General features: G+C 37.5%; 1 protein-coding gene across 4 annotated transcripts in view; it reads right to left on the bottom strand.

Moving 5' to 3' along the window:
• The window catches only part of CSMD1 (CUB and Sushi multiple domains 1), a 1093278-nt gene that overhangs the window by 739116 nt on the left and 332106 nt on the right, over nucleotides 1-22056 (bottom strand). For all 4 annotated transcript variants that reach the window (XM_027640975.1, XM_027640976.1, XM_027640977.1 and 1 more), the window contains exon 3: nucleotides 12759-12871. In XM_027640975.1, coding sequence (XP_027496776.1) covers nucleotides 12759-12871 — 113 coding nt within the window. The remainder of the gene's footprint in view (nucleotides 1-12758; nucleotides 12872-22056) is intronic.

Below are 22056 nucleotides of genomic sequence, written 5' to 3'. Positions count from 1 at the left end.
GTGAGACACTGGAATACGTTTGCTTAGAGAAGTTGTGGATGTCAAATCATTTGAAGCATTCAAGGTAAGGTTTGACAAGGTTTTGAGCAATCTGATCTAGTAAAAAATGTCCTTACTCATTGCAGTGGGTTGGAACTAGATGATCGTTAAGGTTCCTTCCAACCTAAACTATTCTGTGATTAAAACGCTCAACTTGTAGACAGTTAAGGTATTCTTTCAGATTCCATTGGAAAGTCAAAGGAGGAAGACAGACAGACAGCTCTGCTTTGAGATTATTTCCCTCATGTTAACACAGATTTCTAATGACAATTGGCTTCTTTATTATTTAATGATTATAATCATTTACGACTAGCTCTGTCACACATTCAGGGAGCTAGTCAAGCATGGTCTTGGCACCCTAGCTGCCCAGTAGTACATTGAACAGGCAACGATTTCACAGCCAACAGTTCTCTGAAGAGTTCTAATGGAAGCTTTGATCAAACCAGGCAATTTTGGAAACTAAAGCTGTATCAGGAGAAGTAACTGGTTTATGTATGCCATGTTTTGCGATGGTGAAGCCCTGTAATCTGGTATTGCCATCCTCGGTAACAGACCATAAACTCTGTAAGGGGCTTGCAAGGCCTCAGGACCAAGGCTTGCTACAGTTAGGCTCACCCTGCATGAAGTTCTCCAAACTTGCCTGCAGCTTTGCTTTGTTTGATTTAGCTGTGATAGAAATTTCTCTAACTGATAGGCTATCTAAGGCTAATTTGGTTTCCTTATTTTTCCCTTTTTTTATGATGGTACAACCATAATTTTATACGGATAGTTGTAGCAAAGAGTTACTCTTTGCAGAAATATTTTTCAGTTCGCATAATGACGGAGTTAAAAGAAACATGGGCCTGGTTTGAGACTTCGAGAAGCAGCAATACAGGATGTGATACAGGGAAATACGTGCATAGGAACAATAAGTGATGAGGTAAAAGCCTGGCACTAGAGAACTCACAGTTATGAACAACTCACCCATAGCCAACTACAGAAATGTAGACCTAGACAAACTAGGAGTAGCTAACATGCATGGGACACCATATTAAGTAAATATGGATAAGATATGGAACTGCAGACTATGGAAGAAAGAGCAAACACATAAAATTGTCTTAAGTAAGAGTAACCTCAAGAGTATCCTAAAGTGAGGAAGAAGAAAACATCAACTACTGCACCCAGAAAAGCAGGGGAAAGACAAGCATAATACTAAGAAAAATAGTAGGAACCAAGAAGTGGGTGTGCAACTATTTTAACTGCATTCTTATTCTTTTTTCCTTTTCTGTAAAAATTTAATCTGGACTAATAAAGATTAGACTTCAAGCCTGATTAACAATTCCAGGCTTACATAATACACACACAGAGAACGTTCTGCCTCTTTTCCCATAAATAAGATTTTGTGCATCGAAAACTGCTGTTTTAAAATTCTTGTTACTTCAGGTTTACAGTCCACTGACACCACACATGTGCCTTGTCTTGTTAAGCAAGTGTAAGAAAGGCATAGATCTAATAAAGTCAAGGAGATTGTGCAACCTTCCATTCCTCCTATGGCCCTTTTCAGGTCAATCTAACAAGCCAGCTTCAAAGAACCTTAAGGCAAGATTTCTTGAAAGTACATAATGCATGAATAATTCAGTAAATATTTTAGGAAGTCTTGCAGCATATTCAAGATGAAAGATTTCAAAGTGTTAAAAGATGCAAATAAAAAATACAGAGTTAGCAAGTACTCAAAGTGGTTTTGCAGACTCATAGCAACACACATACCTAATAAAGTTAGTGAGATTACTTGGGTGAATAAATAGTATTTAGATAGGCAATACACAGTGGTCCAATAGCATTGCACAAAAACATGGAATTCTAAAATACACACGGTGAAGATTATATGAGAGATCTGAACAATTCTCAAAAGTTTCAGTTAAAATGCAGTGTCAACATTATGTGTACTACAATCAACCTACTCCCTTTCTTCGCAATTAAACAGGTGAGTGACTTAACAAGATACTTGATTCATTACTTAGCAAGATCAATGTCTTAGTTAAAATTTAGACATGCTTGTCTAATATTTTGTTGCAAACTTCCATATATCTGCCTTATTGTCCCAACTGCAGAAGAAAAACATAAAAAGTTATGCAAATGAAACCTCCAATATATAGGAAGGATATGAATAACAAAGTAATTCAAAGTACAATTATCAATGGTTTAGTTCAACAACAGAAGATGAAAAGCCAGGTATGTGACTATATTTATATGCTAACTATCCATCTAACACAGCAAATTATGCAACCTTTAATTAATCAGGAAAACAGCTGCTGGCTACAGTAATATAGCATATCCAACTTTCTATTTTCTATCCCAATATCCCACAGGTTTTATTCCAGAAATATTGAATCAACCCTGGATTCAATACTACACCCTTCACCAGTTTAAAGAAACAAAAATCTGCAAACAATGATTCCAGATGAAATAGAATTTTTTTCTATTTTCTTCTATTTTTACAAGAAAAGACATAAAAGCTCAAAGTCATCTTTGTCATTGCAAGCAGATTTGTAATAAATACAAAGTAGTTATCAACAGTAACTCTTAGTAAGGTGCAGAGACTTTTTTGTAAACACAGAAATACAGTTTTCATAATAAAAAGAGATGCTACCTTAAATTAAGAACAATAGATAACCAAAACATATAAGCAATACGAAGACTACTACAATGCAGAACCAGCATGTCTGAAAATGCACTTTTGTCATCTGAGAGTTAAAAAGCCCAATGCAAATTTCCCTGATTTGTACTGGCCAAAGGAAAAAATAACTTGCTTTACAAATAAGACCAGAAATGAAGCAAGTCATAGTCAGATTCATTAAAATCTAAGTAAGTGTCAGCTACATTTCATCTAGGACCATCCTGAAGGTAAGTTAACACTACTGAATATATCCATTAACTAGAAAAGGAAGTAGGATTTAACTCTTCAAACAAATAGAAGCCTGGGGATAAATGCATCAAAAATCTCCCCTGACTAATTTGGCAACATGCACAAGACACTGGCAGTATTTTAATTTCCACACTGGTAAAGAGGAAAATACTAAGTCCAGAAATGAAAGTTCAGGCAAAAGGAAGTTTGAATGGAAAATAGACTCCTTCTTTAACTACAGGCATCTTGATATTCAGCATCAGTTGCTGTTTATAATAAATTTAGAGTAGTGGCAGGGAAGGACACAGGTTACTTAGCTAAAATTATAACTCCAGCAAATCTGTAAGGCTATGAACAAACAAAGTTATTACCCCAAATCCCAGTTGGCTGTAAAATGGAATAAACAAAAATGCCAACTCTGTTGAGTCACATTGCATGTCTTGTTTCAGAAAAGCACTTGGAGATGTGTTCCATAAATTCCTTATGCAGATAAAATAAAATAAAAAAAAAAAAAATATAACAATTTCAGAATTGTTGACATTTTGACCTTGTTTTTTTCTCAAACTTTTGCTGCACCAAGAAAGTATATTTTAACTTAAAAAAAATTGAAGTCCAGGTAGAAGAACTGGAACATTTTGAGCAAAGAAGAAATTTTCTATTTAGTAAGTGGGATTTAGCTTCGTTTTTGTTATTTTGGGGGATTTTTTTTTTAAGCTATCTACAAGCTATCTATTGGTTTGCAAGATTTTTGTATCATGATACACATCTGTACTGGTTCCAGCTGTGACAGAATTAAATTTCTTCATAGTACCTAGTATGGGGATATAGTTTGGATTTGTGATGAAAACACTGTTGATAACACAGAGATTTTTCAGGAATTGTTGAGCAGAGCCTACACAGTGTCAAAGACTTTTCTGTCCTGTCAACAAGCAGGCTGGGAGTGTACAAGGAGTTGGGAGGGGACACAGCTGGGACAGCTGACCCCAACGGACCAAAGGTATATTCTATACCATAGGATGTTATACTCAGCAATAAAATGGTCAGGAGTGGAGTTTGGCTAGGGCTACCATAGCTCAGAGATATTTGGAGTGATGGCCTTTGTCTTCCCCAGTAACCGTCATGTGTGATGGAGCTCTCCTTTCATGGAGACAGCTGAACACCTGTCTGCCCATGGGAAGCAGTAAATTAAATCCTTATTCTGCTTTGTTTGCATGTGCAGCTTTTGCTTTAACTATTGAACTATCTTTATCTCAACCCACAAGAGTTCTCACTTTTGCCCTTCCTATTCTCTCTCCCATCCCATTTTGGAGGCCAGTGAGCAAGTAGCAGTGTGGTGCTTAGCTACCTACTGAGGTTAAACCACAACAATATTGTTAATACTGATTCAGATCAGTCTGAATCACTGACTGCACTTAGAGAATCTCGACATTTCAAAATACTCTTGCAGTGTTAATAGCAGCCATACAAACACACAGCAATGAAGGCAGATAAGAAAGATCATGAAATAGGATATTAATATCAGCGCAGTTGGGATGATGATCTTCTAGGATATAGATTAGATTCTCCAGTATTTTAATACTCGATAGCAGAGACATAAAATCACTGTATTAAGTTATTTAGGCTACGAAGAAAGAGAAACAGTCCTATTACAACACTATCCACTTCTACAACCACATTATAGTTTTACATACTACGACATGCTGTTCTGGTTTAGAACTGGCACCACATAGTAGCAGAGAGGACTAACTCCTGCATTCTTTCCCTTAGGAAGCCTACTTTTACCAAAACATTCTCCTGTTGGGTTTGTGATCTCAAAGAGCAGCAGGAGAATTTTGTGGAGGGAGGTTGCTAGTCCACGAAATGATTACAAGGTATTAACCCCTGACACTGTGTTTGTGACTGATTCATGCACCAAGGACAGAGACCACAGTAGTTCTTACATGGATCAATAAGTCACTAGAAGGCATAAAATAATCCCTCCCAGAATCACAGGCAATCAAAAAGACAGTTCTATGAACTTATCTTAAGACATGTAATTCCCTTTCTAAGGGCTACTAGTCACACGAAGGATGTCTTTCCATTAAGGATTGTGCTGGAATGATCTAGCTAGGATGTAAGCTGGAAAGCAGAACACAGTTGATATAGCTTATAATTTGACTAACATAATGGTCAAAGCTCTTCAAAATTATTTTTTCTTTAGATGCAAAATTCATGGGCTCATAATGAGACCTGCAACATTTAATTTCACTTTTCTGACAGTTCAAGTACGGGGTATTCCATCACAACTTTGAGTACAATGTCTTTTTTTTCTAGGAAAGAATTTCTAATTATGAAAATTCTAATTAGGAAATTTCTGCCTTTGGATAGTTTAAGAAAAAAGCTTTCCTGACTTCTGACTCCTGGTCCTTTGAATATTGCTAAAATACAGCATTTAAACAAAAGGAATTTTGCTTCTTTTTTAACTGATGAAGATTCATTCATGCACTTCAGAGCAAAAGTAGATTACCTATCTGTCATCACAAAACCACCATTATGTTTGTCATAAGTTTTCTGAACACATGTAGGATTAAAAATAAGTTTATTTAGCTGTTATTGTTAAACTTTTTTGATCTCTACATCACTGATATTCTAGATTAACTATCAGACATTTACAGAATAGTCTCACAGCACTGTCAGACCTCTTCTGCCCTGAGATTTTGCTGCTCTTTATAGCATGTTCTGACACATGAAATATCATGGGGGTTTTTAAACTGCATTGTGATTTCTTTCCTGTATAGCACCAGTAACAGTCATTTAGATTGTATCATTCAAAAAAAAAAAAGTTATTTTAAAGAAAATTTGCTAAAGAAAAGAAAAGTTAGTGGTTTTTTTTTTCTTTTTAAGGACTGCAGTTGACAAAGGAAATTTATACCTTTGTCAGGAAACAATTACTGCCATTCCAAAGAAGTGCAACTACAAATTTCAGCCTTAAAAGGTCCCATTTCAGTCTGTGCTTTCACTCTATAAAGCTTTTGGTTTACTTCATTGCTACACATAACATTGCTAAAATGTTTAACAAACATCTCAGTTTGAAAAGAACAGACAACCAAAATAGCGTCATGGTGCATCCCACCCCTGCCCCTCCCCCTGGCCACAGTAGGATCTGAGAAATATTCATTAGGCCTCAGCCTCACCTGCACCTGGGTTAAGCTCCTTTTGAGCTTGTCAGAAACACTGTCTGTTCCTAGGAATTAGTGTTGCCTAAGAAGCTCCTCACTTCTTAACGAACAGCCTTGGGAACTTTTTTTCCTAAGTAAACACCAAAGTGGAATAATATTTTTTTTCTCAAATTTTCAAACAAAGTTGACAAACCAAAGTGCAACCAGGATGAAAGATTATTAGGACTAAAGCCCACTCTTGCAGCCCTATAAATAGCGGTCCAGAATGAGACCCCTTGAGCTCTCCTAGACTGCAGTGGACTGTAACCAGCATCTCCCTCTGAGCTGGGACACCTCTCAGAGATAGCAAACTCTCAAGCAGTACAAGTAAGTAGTAGAGTGAACCCTGCCAATGAACTTTGTCCTGCTGTTGCTTTTATATTAAATCTGTTCTTTCCTGATACCTTTGTCAGTGATTTTTTAAGCAACTTTAAAACACACATTCATGACAAATACCAAGCAAGAAGTATTGTACTAAAAATAGAAAAAGAAGTATATTAGTCTATTAACAGACAAAGCAGTCAAGGTACCAGAATACCAGCACTTCCTATAATATTAATGTTAGTTAAGTTTTCTTACCAAAGAAAAGCTAAGAAAAAGGCAGTTTAAAAGGATGAAACTAATAAAATTTGCACTGCTTCTTTCTCCAAAAATCACAGCAAAATAGAGAATAGTTATAAGTTCGTGAGCAATAAACTGAATCCTTCCTAAAACCCATGCAACAGAATATAGCACAAAATGCATAGTTTTCAATTTCATCATCAGATATTCTTTATAACCTTTTGGACCTTTTCAGAGCTGAATATACTAATCCACTAATGTTCACAAGTCATATTCACAGTTTCAGATCATTGAAACAATCAAAGTTTTTCCAATCAAAACTGTTCCAGTGATTGAATCTTCTGGTGGAAGGCTGCCTGCCCATGGCAGTGGGGGCATTTGGAGCTGGATAGCTCTTCAGGCTGCTTCCAATTCAAACCATTCTGTGATTCCATGAAAATTAAATACTATCTAATAGATAAAAGAGCACATATGACTAAACCATAGAGATTAACTGGCTGAAGATTCAGTAGACTACTCATCTCACACTGAATAGTAGGGGATCATTATGCATACAGGTTGCATAAAGTCAATATTTCCTTGCCAATTTAGCTTCCTACTGCAAACTTGAAATATTTGCCTCAGATTATTCAGTTTGTTTTGCACACACCCATTCCCAGAGAGTAACTGCTCTCACCATTGTACTGCAGTTTGTTGGTAGAACTACACAGCCATTAACTAGACTTGTGGACAACATGTAGGAAGCAGTGTTCAAGTGCTGATCCAGCACAAACAAATTTTTACTCTTAAAAGAGTGCAGGTAAGGTACTTTGGTAGTTCAGGGAGGGGAAAAAAACACAAACCAAGAAACATTAGCTTGAGTCCAGAGGTCTGTTATCTTGACTGGATCCATGTTGACTGGAAAAATCACAGTCTTGGGAAAATTACCGTGGCAAACTTACAGTATTATACAACAGATTAATGTTTTCAAGTTTGTTGGGGAAACGTTTCCAATTTTTTGTTTGTTTTAAATAGCTGAAAGTATTGAACCATAAAACAATATAAAAATAGGAAACCACACCAAATAACAGATACTCAGGAAGAACAACAGCAGCAGGAGGGGGAAAAAAAGAAAATTTCTTCAAAGACTACACTGTGGAAGTGTATCACTACTTTCTGCTGTTGATGCTGAAAGGGATTTAAAAAGAAGCTTCAGGGAAGATGCATCAGGTAGGATGAGGTGACTGACAGTATAAATGTTAATGCTGGATGTGAGTGGAAAGCTTTGAGAAATCAAAGAACAAAAGAAAAAAGGAAGTGTGGCTGGAGGGCAGAGGATATAGGGATGTTCAAGAACTCTTCCTTTGGCAAAGAAAACCTGCTGCTGTAGAACAGAGGTCAAGGAAAGGTACCAACATCAAGTCCAGTACATCTGGCTTGCTATTTAAACATCATCAAGCAATTCTATAATACAAAATATGATTAGAAAAAAAAACCAAACATCCACACACTAAAAACTACACCCCCAAAAAACCAAGATAGCTTAAAATGAATCAAGGATTGTTAACTTTAGAGGACAGTTTAATATTTAGCAGCAGATATTAGTATATCAAAATGTAAGCTGACACCCATGATGTTTCATTTTACATTGATAATCAGGAATGTACCATGAATTGAGTTTTCTACATTCACTATTTTTTTCAGGATTCCCTGAATGGCAGGTCATGCTACTTTGATAGAAGAAAGATCATATAACACTTCTAACATGCATTACTCAAATTAATTATACACACGCATAACAGTTCAGACACTGGTGTCATTTAAAGAGTATTTGTCTCTTGCCAAATATATCCAAGTGTTCTGCACGGGAGAAATACTTCTGACTTTCCAAAGAAAACTTCTACAATGATAAAACAATGCTGATTTTTTAAATTCTTTATGTAGTCCTCGAAGTATCTTTTAAAAAAATGGTTTGCTAACCTCATTATAGAAAGCAAGAATTAAACTGATTTTAATAGGGAATCAAGCAAAATCGTACAAGTCCAAGTAGTTTGTTATTCTCCACGTGGAGTACCTGCAAAAGCTAATCAAAGGCTATATCATATTTTCTATGATATAAACCACCGCAATTATAAAAATTACAGAAAGATATTCTATCCCCCAAGTCACTAATTCCATTGCTTGAAACTTATATTTATATACCCAGTGATGGTAATGGTCAATAAATCATTTAGCAGATTAAGTTGACAAATGCTATGAACTGAACTTACTACTGAATTTCATAGTTGTTTTCACTCATATAGCCACATGTTTGAAAATTCCACAGCATTTTTTTTCCAGAAATTAATAATTTGAGCTCACATCAGTTCTAGAATTTAGAGTGCTGATATAATCACTGAGAAAGATGAAAGTATTATCAGTTAAAAATACTAGAGGATCTCAGAAATGGACATATAAATCTGGTGAAGTAATGACATAGTAAAGAAACTCGCATTTCAGCCTAAGAAGTCAGTAACTGCCCAACTACATCAGTGTCTTGTTAAAACTCTCTGGTCTACTGTCACAAAGATCTGATTTAGTTAATGTTAATATTCACATGGTATATAGGTTACAGCAGGCTAAATCACATAAGCACGAACAATCTGCAAGGGTTTACAGCACCATAATGCAGTTTTACTTGCTCCGCTCTTAACTTATTACTATACTTCAAGAACAGAAAGGATCCAATTATGTCATTGGTGCACAGGAAGTGAGGTCACAAATGAAGAACATACTCTACAAAATGCATAGATCAGAATCTCAGCCCAGGCAAAGGATGTAGTGTTCTCTTTGCTAGGGATACCACCTATGGGTGTAACTTCAGAGGCCGTTCAGTTGGCATTGACGTGGTTCACACGCCTTCTTCTCTAGTTCAGTGCCCTACACCCTTTCGCCAGAGAGCTGAAGAGAGCACCCTGGAGACAAAATGGGTGAAACCTCACAACAGCCTCCCCTTTGCTCTGCAAAGCACAGGCTCAGCACAGCACAGAATCTAACCCAGCATTAAGTCTTTTGAGAGATAGGAGTCGTTGTTGAAATGCCAGCTTTTACCCCACATGACCACATTTAAAAAAAAAAACAACTTTCTATAGCAAAAATAACTTTAAAGACACTAATCAATTTAATTTTTTCCATTTTATGGAATGGAAGAATCCTAATTATATGACATTTTCCTATTCAGAAGAAAAAGTGGCCTGTCACAAGAATTTAAAAAAAAAAAAAAAATCCTAAACTACCGTTTTTACAGCCCCCCAGAATATGGAAAGTATATATAAACTAGTTACCTTCATAAGTCCCATTGTTTGAATTTTTCACTTACTTTATTTGCTACCATAGACAATTAGTATGATTACAGAATGTTTTTTTTCACACCTTTACATAATGATGCAAACATTTATTTTTTCTTTCCTGCTCTCAATCTGTTAGAATTCTTTAACTTCTGAATGTGATGAACTTTTCTGCTTCTATACAAAAAATTCTGTTACAGTTCACTCCCGCAGCCACCATTAAAGACCCCCAGATTTTATTTTTTGAGCAAACTGTCCTTACCAGCTGACATGTAAATAAAACTTCTCTCCAATTAAGATATTTGAAACCGCATTTCTCAAGCTCTGCATTAAGACCCCACAGAGTCCAAAACTCTCAACTGACAACAGTCAGTAGTACTTCAGTGCTCTTGCTTTCAAATGAACAGCAATCCACTTAAGAATGAAACAGCTAGTCAAAAACAGGGATAAGGAGATACTTTTACACTAGTTTAGGGATGGGTAGCTGGCAGAGTGATTATAAAGACATATACTGACTGGTCTGTATATTCCTCTGTCCTACAGGAACTGAACATCTGCCTACTCACAAAATCACATATGACACAGGGGTCAGAAGGTGTCACTATTTAAAACAGGTGGTTTAGGGAACAGTTTTAGGAGTTCTTGAACTATGGGGCAACTCAACTGGCTATTACAGCAGAAATCAAGCCAAGCCTTCACAAAAAAAGCCTAACCCCTCACTGCTGCAATTTCTTCCTGAACCCTCAGTCCACACTGCCTGTCTGTGCACTGAGACATTGTCACTTGAGTGACTTTCACCACTTTTTCCAGAGCTGGATGTCATATTTCGAAGTCGATTTAAAGTTCATTGAAAATGCCAGGTTTACAGTCCTAAATCTGAAAGGGGGCAGTGTTGTTTAACCAGGGAGTGGTGCTCTCTGTCAATGTTAATTACAGCTCTTCCTGCTGGGGTTTTTACAAGAAAGTAGGCCAGCAGGAAGTGTCATTATATTACAGCCTGTGGCTCTGTGCATGTGTTCCTAAGCTGACAGTCAAGAGACGTCCTTTAGCCTTTTTCACTGTCTTTTTCAATATGAAAAACAAACTGCTCAGAATGCATAAAAGGATGAAATGTGCTATTACATGCATCTGCTAGAAGAGCAACTCCTACTGAGGGAACAAAACCAGTTCCTGGTGTGTTCATGATATCTGATTTTTTTTCAACTTACCTAATAAAGCTTATAAAGATTATAAAAATGAAATTTTCTATCTTTCTGCATAACCCTTATTTAATTAAAAAAAAAAAGACTGATAAGCTGATTTACCAGGTGTCCCCCCAGGAACTCTGGGGGACAGAGGAAGGGAGGAATAGCTACCGCAGAGAGACATATTGTGAGGTACTGATCCCCAACAGAAAAAGCTCAAAACAAAAAAGTTTGTTAGTCATGACACCTCCTATGCCTCTGCCTTTCACATTTAGGTAACCACCTCAATATGGATATTAAATTCCAAAGATACTTTAAAAAATTCTATAATTTCAAAACATTAATCAGATATGAAAGAAAGATATGCATCAATATGGAGTGGTCTTCAGCACTGTAAAAAAGGGAGATAAAGTTTCAAGGTTCTGTGAGAAGCTCCAGGAGAAACATGATCAAAAATTCACCAAGCATTTGAAGCTACCTGTGGTCTCTAAGTTACTGTGACTTTCTCTAGAGTGGTGACCAATGTAATAGATTTACAAACTTGTAAATGCTATTCCTAATAAATAGCTGCAATCAAACCATTCTACCTTATAGATTCAGTTCCACATCAACTGCATAAATAAAAGTATTTCTGGTACTTAATTTATTGTAGGCAACTTTTTCAGAAGAAACACTTTCAACTTAGGATTGTATCTATGAAACCATAAACAAAAAGACTTGGTATTTTGGAAGTAATCTGAAACTGAGCCTTCTGCAACTTCTAGTACTTAAAGTCCTGCATTTTCCGTGAATAAAAAAAGACAGTACTAAAAAAACCCAAAGACACAAAAATTCAAAACACCACCACATACTCAGTTTGAAAGAAATCCTGCAGTAATATTCTGAAGACCGTCATTATTCAAAAAGCAACTGACTTAATAACTATATCCGTTGACTTTGCCAAAGGTTGCAGATCTCTTAAAACCATTTCTTAATACTTCGAGCTGTACACAAAGCATCAGCCCAGTTTAATGAGCTTAATTCTTAGTAGACACAAGAACACATGAAATGCTTGGCCTGATTCTTACCAAGAACTGAGTCATCACTGCAGTCTAACACCTTCCACACAGTAAGATTCAACTGATTTTTTAAATTTTGTTTATATATACTTATATTTTTGTTGTTGTCTTCTAATTTTTCACAAGAAGACTAGTGATTAATTTTCAAGACCAGTTAGCATCTATTTCTTTTCTCATTTTTATCATTATACCCGTTAAGTTAGGCATTGCCTAAAGAAGTTGTCAAAAGAAATAATTTGGGAAATAATAAGAGAACTATTTAAATGTAGTCATCTTTGAATCCAGCTTTGGAAGCCTGAGAAATTTAATTAGGAATTACAGTAGAAATTGAAGTATCAGAGTAAATGAAATTTAAAAATCAAGACTATGGCACTGATATTGTAAAATCTAAGTGTGCTATGAAAAAAAAAAATTAAAGTAATACAATATCCACTGATTATTGAAATCCCAAACAAAATTGAAACTTCTCACTTCAACATGAACAATGTGTATCAAGTAGAATAAAGACCTGGTAGGAAAAGAGTTCTTACCTTCATAGATAGCTTTGAAGCCTTGAGCACTGACAGCAAAATCTGTGGTGAAACAGAGGGTGAGGATAGATCCCGTGCTCACAATAGATGATGGAAGCTGAAATCCAGATAACCTGTGCAATAACAAGGCACAAATTACTATAACTTTTAAAAATAAAGCAATCAGTAAGTGCAATGAGCATTATGATAAACATCATGTTTCTACATTTGAACTGCTAATGCATTTCACCTGATGCACCTCAAAACATTCACTGCAAAATTTCAAACATGTCCTTGAGCTTTTTAATGCTCCTATGTTAACACATCTATACACTCTCCAACAGAGAACACTGAAAGAAAGATCTGTTTGTACCTACTGGAGAAAAAAAAATGTATTAGGATTAATTTTATGATGAAGACAGGTAAATTTAGGACACCCAGAAGTAGATACCCAGACCTCGACTCACAAAGATATCTTGTACAATTTGACACAGCTTAGACTATCCTGTCTATCCTCCAGGTGCTGCTTTAGAAAAACCATTGAGCTTATACATTCAATGTGATAAACATTAACTGACTGGAAAACAAACAAACAAATAAGCCCACCACACTTCCATTTAAGAGCTTCAGAAAAACTACCTTATATTTCCCATCTTATTAGAAGTCTTACTTTTATACACAAAACGGAATTTTGGATAAGCTATAACTGCATTGCAGTATTGATTACACAATTTCCCCATATTTTAATTAATTTTGAGGATAAAATGGATTGAAGCAAAGAGTTTAGATCCTTTACTGAAACATCACTAAACACAGTTTGTTAGCCCTGGGTGATACTACTGAGATGTTGAGGTTTTTTAAATAATTAATTTCTAATGAGTAAGATGCAAGACACTATTACTATCTCAGAAACACAAAACTATACTGGTAGCTTACATCACTAGTTAATTTCTGTATTTTGCAATAGAAGTATGTTATTGAGTATGTATAGGGCAACCCCCCAGAAAATCAGCTTTTGCTCAAATTTCAGCCTGAAAGAGCTTCTTGGACATTGAAACAGATCACAAAACTCCCTAAATAAATAAACACAAAAACCCCACCAAAAATGCTTTAATTTTTTTTTTTCTTAATTTGGATGGATAACACAATCCATGCCTTTAAAAAAAAATCTTGCCCTTGAAATTTATTGTATAATGTAGCTACAGATCACTAGCTGGCATCTGGAACTACCAAAAAGAAATAACTGTAAACAACATACAAGTACAGCGGTGTCACTGAACTAGACCTTCTTTGCAAAATTAGGTTTATTTGAGACCACTTTCATATATAAAAAACACGTTAGAGGAACTCCATGCTTAAATTACACCAGTCAGGTGGTTCCCCACCTCCTTCCAATTTTGAGCTTTGGCAAACAAATAGACTCAGATGAGTCAGAGATCAAAGTGAGGAGAGTTTTAAATACAGATGAAGCCATACAGTTGAGGCAACATAAGTCAGCAAAATCTTTCTGCAATTTCTTCCTTTCTTTTTAAACAACCTTGTCTCCAATGTGATAATTAGCTGTTTGCTCTAATCTTTTTACCTTCTGTGTGCTTGTCAGCCTAATACTCCTATTCTTTTCCACCTCATTTCCTCCAATTCCAGAAATAACCAGGTTGATTTTCCCCTCAGTCTTCAAACTGCAGAACTACCACAAGGCTTGCCACATCCTGTGTTCAGACATTTGTATGTTCTCTCACCTTCACTAGACATTGCAGTTTTCAGGGAAATGTGCCTCTTGTTCCATTTAATAAATTAGAGTGGTTATCACTTCTGCCCTGCATCTGGAGTGTACTGTAAGACAGTTCATTATTAATTTAGGGTATGCATTTTCTGATCTTACTTACATGTCTCTTCCTTGAGAAGAGATTCAAAGAGTTCTTGTTTTAAGGGGTGGTTGTTTTGGGATTTATTTTTTTTTATAGCATTACAGTATTTTCAGGATCTAAAATTTCTTGCTAAAATACAGGAAACTAGCATGCATTGTAGGGGAAGGAAAGAAAATCAGCTTGAGACACAGAAAGACAGAAGCAGCTAGCTTCAACACTTCATATCATATAAGAGACCTAAAAAAGACCCCACAATAAAAAGACAAAAAAAGTTATATCAGAACTACAAAGCTTTAGCTACCTCATTCCTGATCAGTGTTTTCTCCACTTGGTTTAGATTTGGTTCGTATAAATGAACTTATCTGAACTGTGACTGGACATCCTGAGTTCTTGTTATGACTTCTAGACAAACCTGCTTTGATTTTGTAATAATAGGTATCACTCCTACAATACAGATTCTTAGGCTACCAAGTAAATAAAATAGTTTCTATAGCATCCTCCTTGAAATACTACAAGATCAGTCTTTAGGCTGACACTGCAATTCACATTAAAGGAAGACAAATATATTCTTTTATATCTTAAGTCAGTGCACTTAAAGGTTTTGCAGACATAAGAAAAGACAAGTATGTGGGGAAATTTCAAGTGTATCAACCTGAAGTGTATTTTATCAAGGTCTTTATACTGCAGTAATACAAAAAAAGCTTATGGAAAAGTCTTGAATAGAAAAAATCTGTATTTCAGTCATTCATCAGACTACCTAGGTGCCTCTACAGTAGCCTTGTTGCCTGAAATATTTCTGAAAGCATCTTTTTATAGTATTCTGATAAATTCAGTGAGATTCAGTGCCATAAAACTGAGTGCAAACAAAACCTAGACAGCAGATGAAAATCTATCATGTTATTCTACAGACATTTCCAGAATTAAAACACTGCTAAACCTACTAAGTCATTTTCAACACATACACACACTCTCCCAAACACATGTTTTTGCTAAGTGGTTATAGTTCATGAATCATAAAGTGTTTTGTACACTTACTTCATCATACAGAAAAATCATGCACCTTCATGTGCGGCTTTACTGTGAAAATGCATCTTGATAATTAATGTGCAGGCCTTTACTGCAACCAGAAAGAGAACTGCTTAGACAGACAAGTGTGTGTGCTAAAAGGCAGAAGCATTTCAAATCCCTATGCTAATAAAATTGTCATTTGATAAACTTGCACTTCCTCATACTGAGCATATGGTGATACTTTAAGCTTAAAATATTGCTGCTTCCTTAACTTTCAGCAGCATTAATCTGCACAAAATGCACACACTAAAATACTTTTAAAGCACAGATGGAATATATTTGGCTTGTCTGTACAGAAGAAACAGAACTTGTAATAGAAAACACAGTGGTATATTAGTACTGAGTTTATACTCTATTTGAGGGGAAAAAACCAAAACCGAATCACCACATATTTCATTCTCCATTGTAATTTCACAGATCAGCCATTTCTACTGATAAGGTCTATAAATACACAAGGCTTTTTTTTCAATAGCATAGTAATAGATCCATCTAGCTCCACTGAAAATTTCTCCACTCTCTACTTGTGAGAGCACATTGTCAGCCTTACGAGTACTAAACAGTGTGACAAGAGCTCTAGGGGGTTGGAAATATTGTTAGGGGTCTGTTGCAAATGATGCATAAGAGGCTGAAGGAATAGATTTCTTGAGTCCTTAAAAGATGGCGAGTTACCTTTAAAGGGTAGAGATTACTGTTGCCTTCAGCTACCGATTGGAGTGACACATAAAAAAATCCTGGCTTTTTCTAAGTACAGAGAGGATGGGAAGCAACAGCTAAGGTGAAATATAAGAAACACACCTCTGTATTAGAAAAACTCACTACCGTGATGGTGGTGATATATTCGAACTGGTGCCCAGAGCAGACCTGGCACCTTCATCCTTGGTGACAGTAGAAACTCAATAATGCCCTGAACAGCAAGATCTATCTTCAGATTTGGCTCCAATGCCAGTAAGTAGTAAGATTAAATAACACTCCTAAACCAAGTTATTCAATGAATCCATGGCCAATAAGGATGGCATGGGCACAGTCCCCATCACAAGCAGCTGCCATAAGAAAAGCAAGAACAGTCTGCAGTTTCCAAAGAAATAGAGAAATATAATCAGATCAACCTAAGAATAAGTTTTGCATAAGTTTATTAGGGATTGCACCTTTAGTGAACGTAGGTGTAGTTATGAATATTTACCAAGTCCTAACTGCTCACAAAAAAATCTGATAGACCTACAATCTTATCTTTGTAGGGCTTTTGAAGAAAACCTTGACACAGGAAGCTTTGCTTCTCTCCCTTACAATGAGAACATTCTTGTTCCCAGAGTTACTAGATTTTTTTTTTTTAATAAATATTTTGCACTGCGTTCATGATCAAAGTGGTCAAATTAAGGTTTCCAAAGCAACTCCATCAGAAACAGCTATCCAGCACAAAGAGCATCATATGATCAGACCCTTTAACAAGAGTATGTACTGATTTCACGGCATGCCTGTAATAAATGTAATAAATGTGGATAGAGCCTTCTTTAATCTTCGTTCGTGAAGCCCAGCCATGATGTACTGATTTCACAATTGCCAAAAACCAATGGGTAGTCGAAAAGGAAAAACAGAAACATTTTCACCATTATATTAACTTGTTTATTTATTTCTACAGCTGCCTATAGTACAGTGATGTGTTCAGATTACCACATGGTACAACATTTTTTCAAGCTTTAATGAATTTTCTTCTGAAATTTAAGGGCTAAAAAACCCTCAAAAAGGTAGAGGGAAGGAGGACCCTGCATCCATGAGGTCTGATTTTTTTTTTTTTTTTAAATCAGGCCCACGAAATCTACAAAGACACATTATTAAAATCAGAAGGATAATCAGATCTGTTAAACATGTTTACAGTTGTGTCTGATGTATACACACACTACATTCTCAGAAGTAACTAGAGTCTTTTTGGCTAACACAAAACATTCTTGCCTAAAATTAGCTATCAGTTGTCTCTTGCAAAAACTATTAGCCAAAAGGATCAATGTCATTAATAATGAGATAAATTATAAGGCTAAGTTTCAATGAATTATCCTACAAGCAATTTTGGGCAAGCCATGTGTAAATTACAAAAATCTGAGATTATTTTTTTCCCCCTCTCAAAATCTGCATAAGGAAAAAACCTAACCTTTCTGCCATTTTACCATGAAGGGATATAGGTCATTATCTGCTACAGGAAACATCAAAGAGCAGTCTGCCATCCATGTCATATCTTCTCAGGGTTCAATATACTGTTCTTAAAATTGTCATTTAATGTAGAGGAAATCCATAAGCTCTTTCTGTAACAAAATCACGTTAACATAGGAAAACACAAAGTTAGTTGCAGGTGATACTTTATCAGTTGCAGATCAGAAAGCAAGGTAACCCAAAAGATACCCTGTAGGACTAAAGCTTTAGGCTATTTATTGTCGTTCTCTGGAAATACCTCACTGCATCACAGAAGCTGAACACTAAGTACAATTCACCAAAACTGTTCAAAATGTGGTATTTCACACTGGCCTTAGTGGGAAATTATTCTAAAATCAAACTGTCAGTAAAAAGCAAGCAAACCCCTTCTGTATTTCAGGCCCCTGATATCACCAACAGTGAGTGATATGTATAGGCTATTAGGCATCTGAAGAAAAAGCAATCAAGATATGACTCTACGGATTTATTCTTGATTTTATTAATTTATCTATTATTGCCTTTTTGGTAGGTTGACCTTGGACATCAACCAGACCCCCATCTAGTCAGTCTCTGGCCCTCTTCAACTGGATGGGGAGAGGAAACTATGGAAATGCTCCTGGGTCAGGATAAAGACAGGGAGATCACTTACTAATTATTGTCAGGGGCCAAACAGACTTCTCCTGGGGAAAATTATTACCAATTAAAATCTGTTTGGACACTGAGAAACAAAGACAAATTAATCAAAAAGCTTCCCCTACTCGCCTTTCTACCCAGGTTCAACTTCATTCCTCAATTCTCACCTTATCCACCTCTCCCCTTAGATAGTGCAGGGGAATGGGGGCTGGGGTCCATCCACAGGTGCTCTACATCTCCTGCCTCTTTGCACTTTTACCCTGCTCCAGCAAGGGCTTTCCACAGGCTGTGGTTTCTTCAGGAAACATCCTCCACCTGCTCCATTGTACCCTCTTCCATGAGTTGCAGGGGAATCTCTGCTCCGGTGCCTACAGCACCTCTTCCCCCTGCTTCTCTCACCTCGGAGGTCTCACAGCTGTTTCTCTCATTTTTTGTTCTCTCTTTCTCTCTGCGGTGTTTTCTCTTCTTTCTGACATGTATTTCCCTGAAGTGCCCCCACCTTGGCTGTGGACTCAGCCACGCCCTGCAGTGGGTGGGTTGGAGCTGCCTGTGTCCAGCAAAGGGCAGCCCCAGACTCTCCTCACAGAGCTCCCCTGCAGCCTCCACTGCTGCTGGAGCCCTGGCACCTGCACCCAGTACAGCCTTGATGATAGGAACAGAGAGCACTTCAAAAGCATCATCTGTTGAAGCGCACCTCAATTTATGCATTAAAAAGTCAAATCATTAATATGTTATCTTAGTAATTAGCAATTAGAATCAGTTTAAACTACCTGAGTATCTGGACAGAAGAGGAGCTACAGCAGTAATTTACAAGAAGGCGGTAACTCCAGTTATTCAGCAGAAAACAGCAGCAACACTATGAGAGCAAACATGATTAGAGGACACATATCCACAACATGACCTTTTATGAAGTCACTTGTTGTCAGCAATGAGAAGAGTTACCCACAGGTTGAGACACCTCATCGTAGATAAAGCCAGGAGACCAGCGCATCCATTCTGACAAACCAGGCTTTTACCTGCCATATATGGAACCATCGAAGTCTTTATCTTAATAATTTACACCCATTCTGTTACTTAAAGGAAGTGAAGATTTAAAATCTGACTGAGATACTATCTCATACATAAAGGAAAAAGAAAATACTATAAGATTAGTACAATGCCCATAATTTATAACTGATTTTCTATAAAAGGATATATATATATAGTTTATATTTAATCCCACCACCCCTGGCATCGACTTTTTTCAAGTCACAGAAAAAGGGAAGACATACAGAATAAATTGTTCAAGGTAAAGTTTTTCATTCAGAGGCTCTAATTTGGTGGGTTTTCTCAATTTTAAGATAATACTGTTCCTTTAGAAAAAATGCACAAGAAACACTACAACAGACAGAGCCCCAGTTGAAGAGCACTCCCAGTCCTCCACACAAGAGCTACCCTTTGCATCCCTACCTCTCCATCATAAAGAATGACAGAATATGCCAAGTTGGAAGGGACTCACAATGATCATCAAGTCCTACCCTTAGCTCTGCACAGAACCATCCCCAAGAGTCACATCATGTGCCTGAGAGTATCATCCAAATGCTTCTTGAACTCTCTTAGGCTTGGTCTGTGACAATTTCTCTGGGGAGCTTGTTCCAGTGCCCTATCACCCTCGGGATGAAAAACCTCTTTCTAATATCCAACCTAAACCTCCCCTGACAGAACTTCAGGCCTTTCTCTTAGATCTTGCCATTGGTCACAAGAGTGAAGAGATCACTGGCTGCCCCTCCTCTTCCCCTCATGAGGAATTTGTAGAGTGTGATAAGGTCTCCCCTGAGTCTCCTCTTCTCCAGGCTGAACAGATGAAGTGACCTCAGCTACTCCTTATACGGCTTCCATTCCAGGCCCTTCACCGTCTTTGTTGCCCTTCTTTGGACATTCTCTTATAGCTTAATCTCTTTCTTATATTGCAGTGCCCAAAACCACACACAGTGCTCAAGGTGAGGCTGCCCCACTACCTTCCAGGACACAGCTGGCACTCCTGGCTGCCAGGGCACTGCTGACTCATATTCAACTTGCCATCAAACAGAGCTCCCAGGTTCCTTTCAGTACTACTGCTTTCCAGCATCTCATTTCTCAATCCGTATGAACATTCAGGGTCACCCCAAAACACACAACAGCACCTCCTCACAAGTGTTACTCAGCTTTCTTTCCTAAGAAAAATAAAACAAAGTAATGAAAAAAGGCCCTTAGCTCTTATATTTCTTACTTCAGAAATGCCAAGGCTTCTTCAGTGCAACTCTCTCGAGGTCCTCACTCCTCAATCTCATGTTCTCTCAGGTTATAGACACACAGCAATACCCCAGCACTTCCACCCCTGTTCTGTCTGTGCACCGCCCTTCCCCCAGGAAATAACTGGACTCCTCCCATGAGCTGGCCATAAAGCCTCTTACACCACCTGCCCCCACCTACACACCAGGAAGCTCTCCCAACCCTCTCAGCTGCTCCCTGGTCCATCAGTTGGTTAATAACATCAGGTGCTCTTCCCTCCTACTAACTAGAGGCTGTCCAAGTGTGCATACCTCATTAGAGGGACACTAGTACTCACTCACTATGAACAGAAGGCTCCTCTCTTACCTGGGTGCTCTTTCTTCTGCAATTTAGGATTTATTATCTCAAATGTATAATCAGTTCTGAATAGGCAAGAAATAAACTGTTTTAATTCAAGCCTTTCATATAGATAAATATGTACATGCACATTTTTATATACATTTTTTCCATGGTATGGTCATGTAAAAATTTCCCGATGTCTCCAGTGACTTTAGCTTAACTAAGAATTAATTGCAGGAATTATAAAATTAATATTTTCCTAGTAGGGGAAGGATGAAAGCAATAAAAGAAGGTTCCTTATGACCAAAACTCTTCAAGTTCTATCACTAAGAAGAAGCTGCAAGCTGAATGCTTTTGATGTATTTGGCCTTCAGAAAAGCAGCTGGTTTCTCTAGTTGTCACTGAACAGCCACAGCAGCAAGGTTCACATCTGCTGCAGGAAGCCCTGATTTTGCAAAGCACTATTCTGTGACCACAGTTACTGTGAGCCCAAAAGAGATCAGGAAAACATGAGACAAGTTGGCCAACACCAAACCAGTGCACAGCTGTGAGTGGGACCATAGATGTGGCAGGTTCCAGGACGGGGAGGTGGGCAAAGGCCTTCCAGGGGGTGCAGCTGCTGGCAAAGAGTGGGCAGCCAGCAGGCTCTGGCAGCTCCAGCATGGTGGGACCACATGGCCCATGGGAGACAGAGCAATTCCCAGAGCACTGGGTGCCAGTGGATGGGCCTCGTTGGGTTGTTATTCATGCTGAGAAGAGCACTTGCCTAATGGGAAATTGCAGCACTTTCCCACAGTCCCAGGCTCCAGCAGAGGAAAACAGCCAGTCCATGTCTGGCAGTCACTGAGAGTCGTGACTACTGAACCAGTAGGCCACAGCACTGTGCTATGACTGTGCAGGAGTGCCTTCTTTTCCTGGTAGAACTTATAATACCACATTTTTTTCTTGCTATTTCTACCCATTGTACACAAAAGGTAGTT

The sequence above is a fragment of the Corapipo altera genome, unplaced genomic scaffold, assembly GCF_003945725.1.
Source record: "Corapipo altera isolate COAL_440 unplaced genomic scaffold, ASM394572v1 46, whole genome shotgun sequence".
NCBI lineage: Eukaryota > Metazoa > Chordata > Aves > Passeriformes > Pipridae > Corapipo > Corapipo altera.
This window is presented reverse-complemented; position numbering and strand designations above follow the sequence as displayed.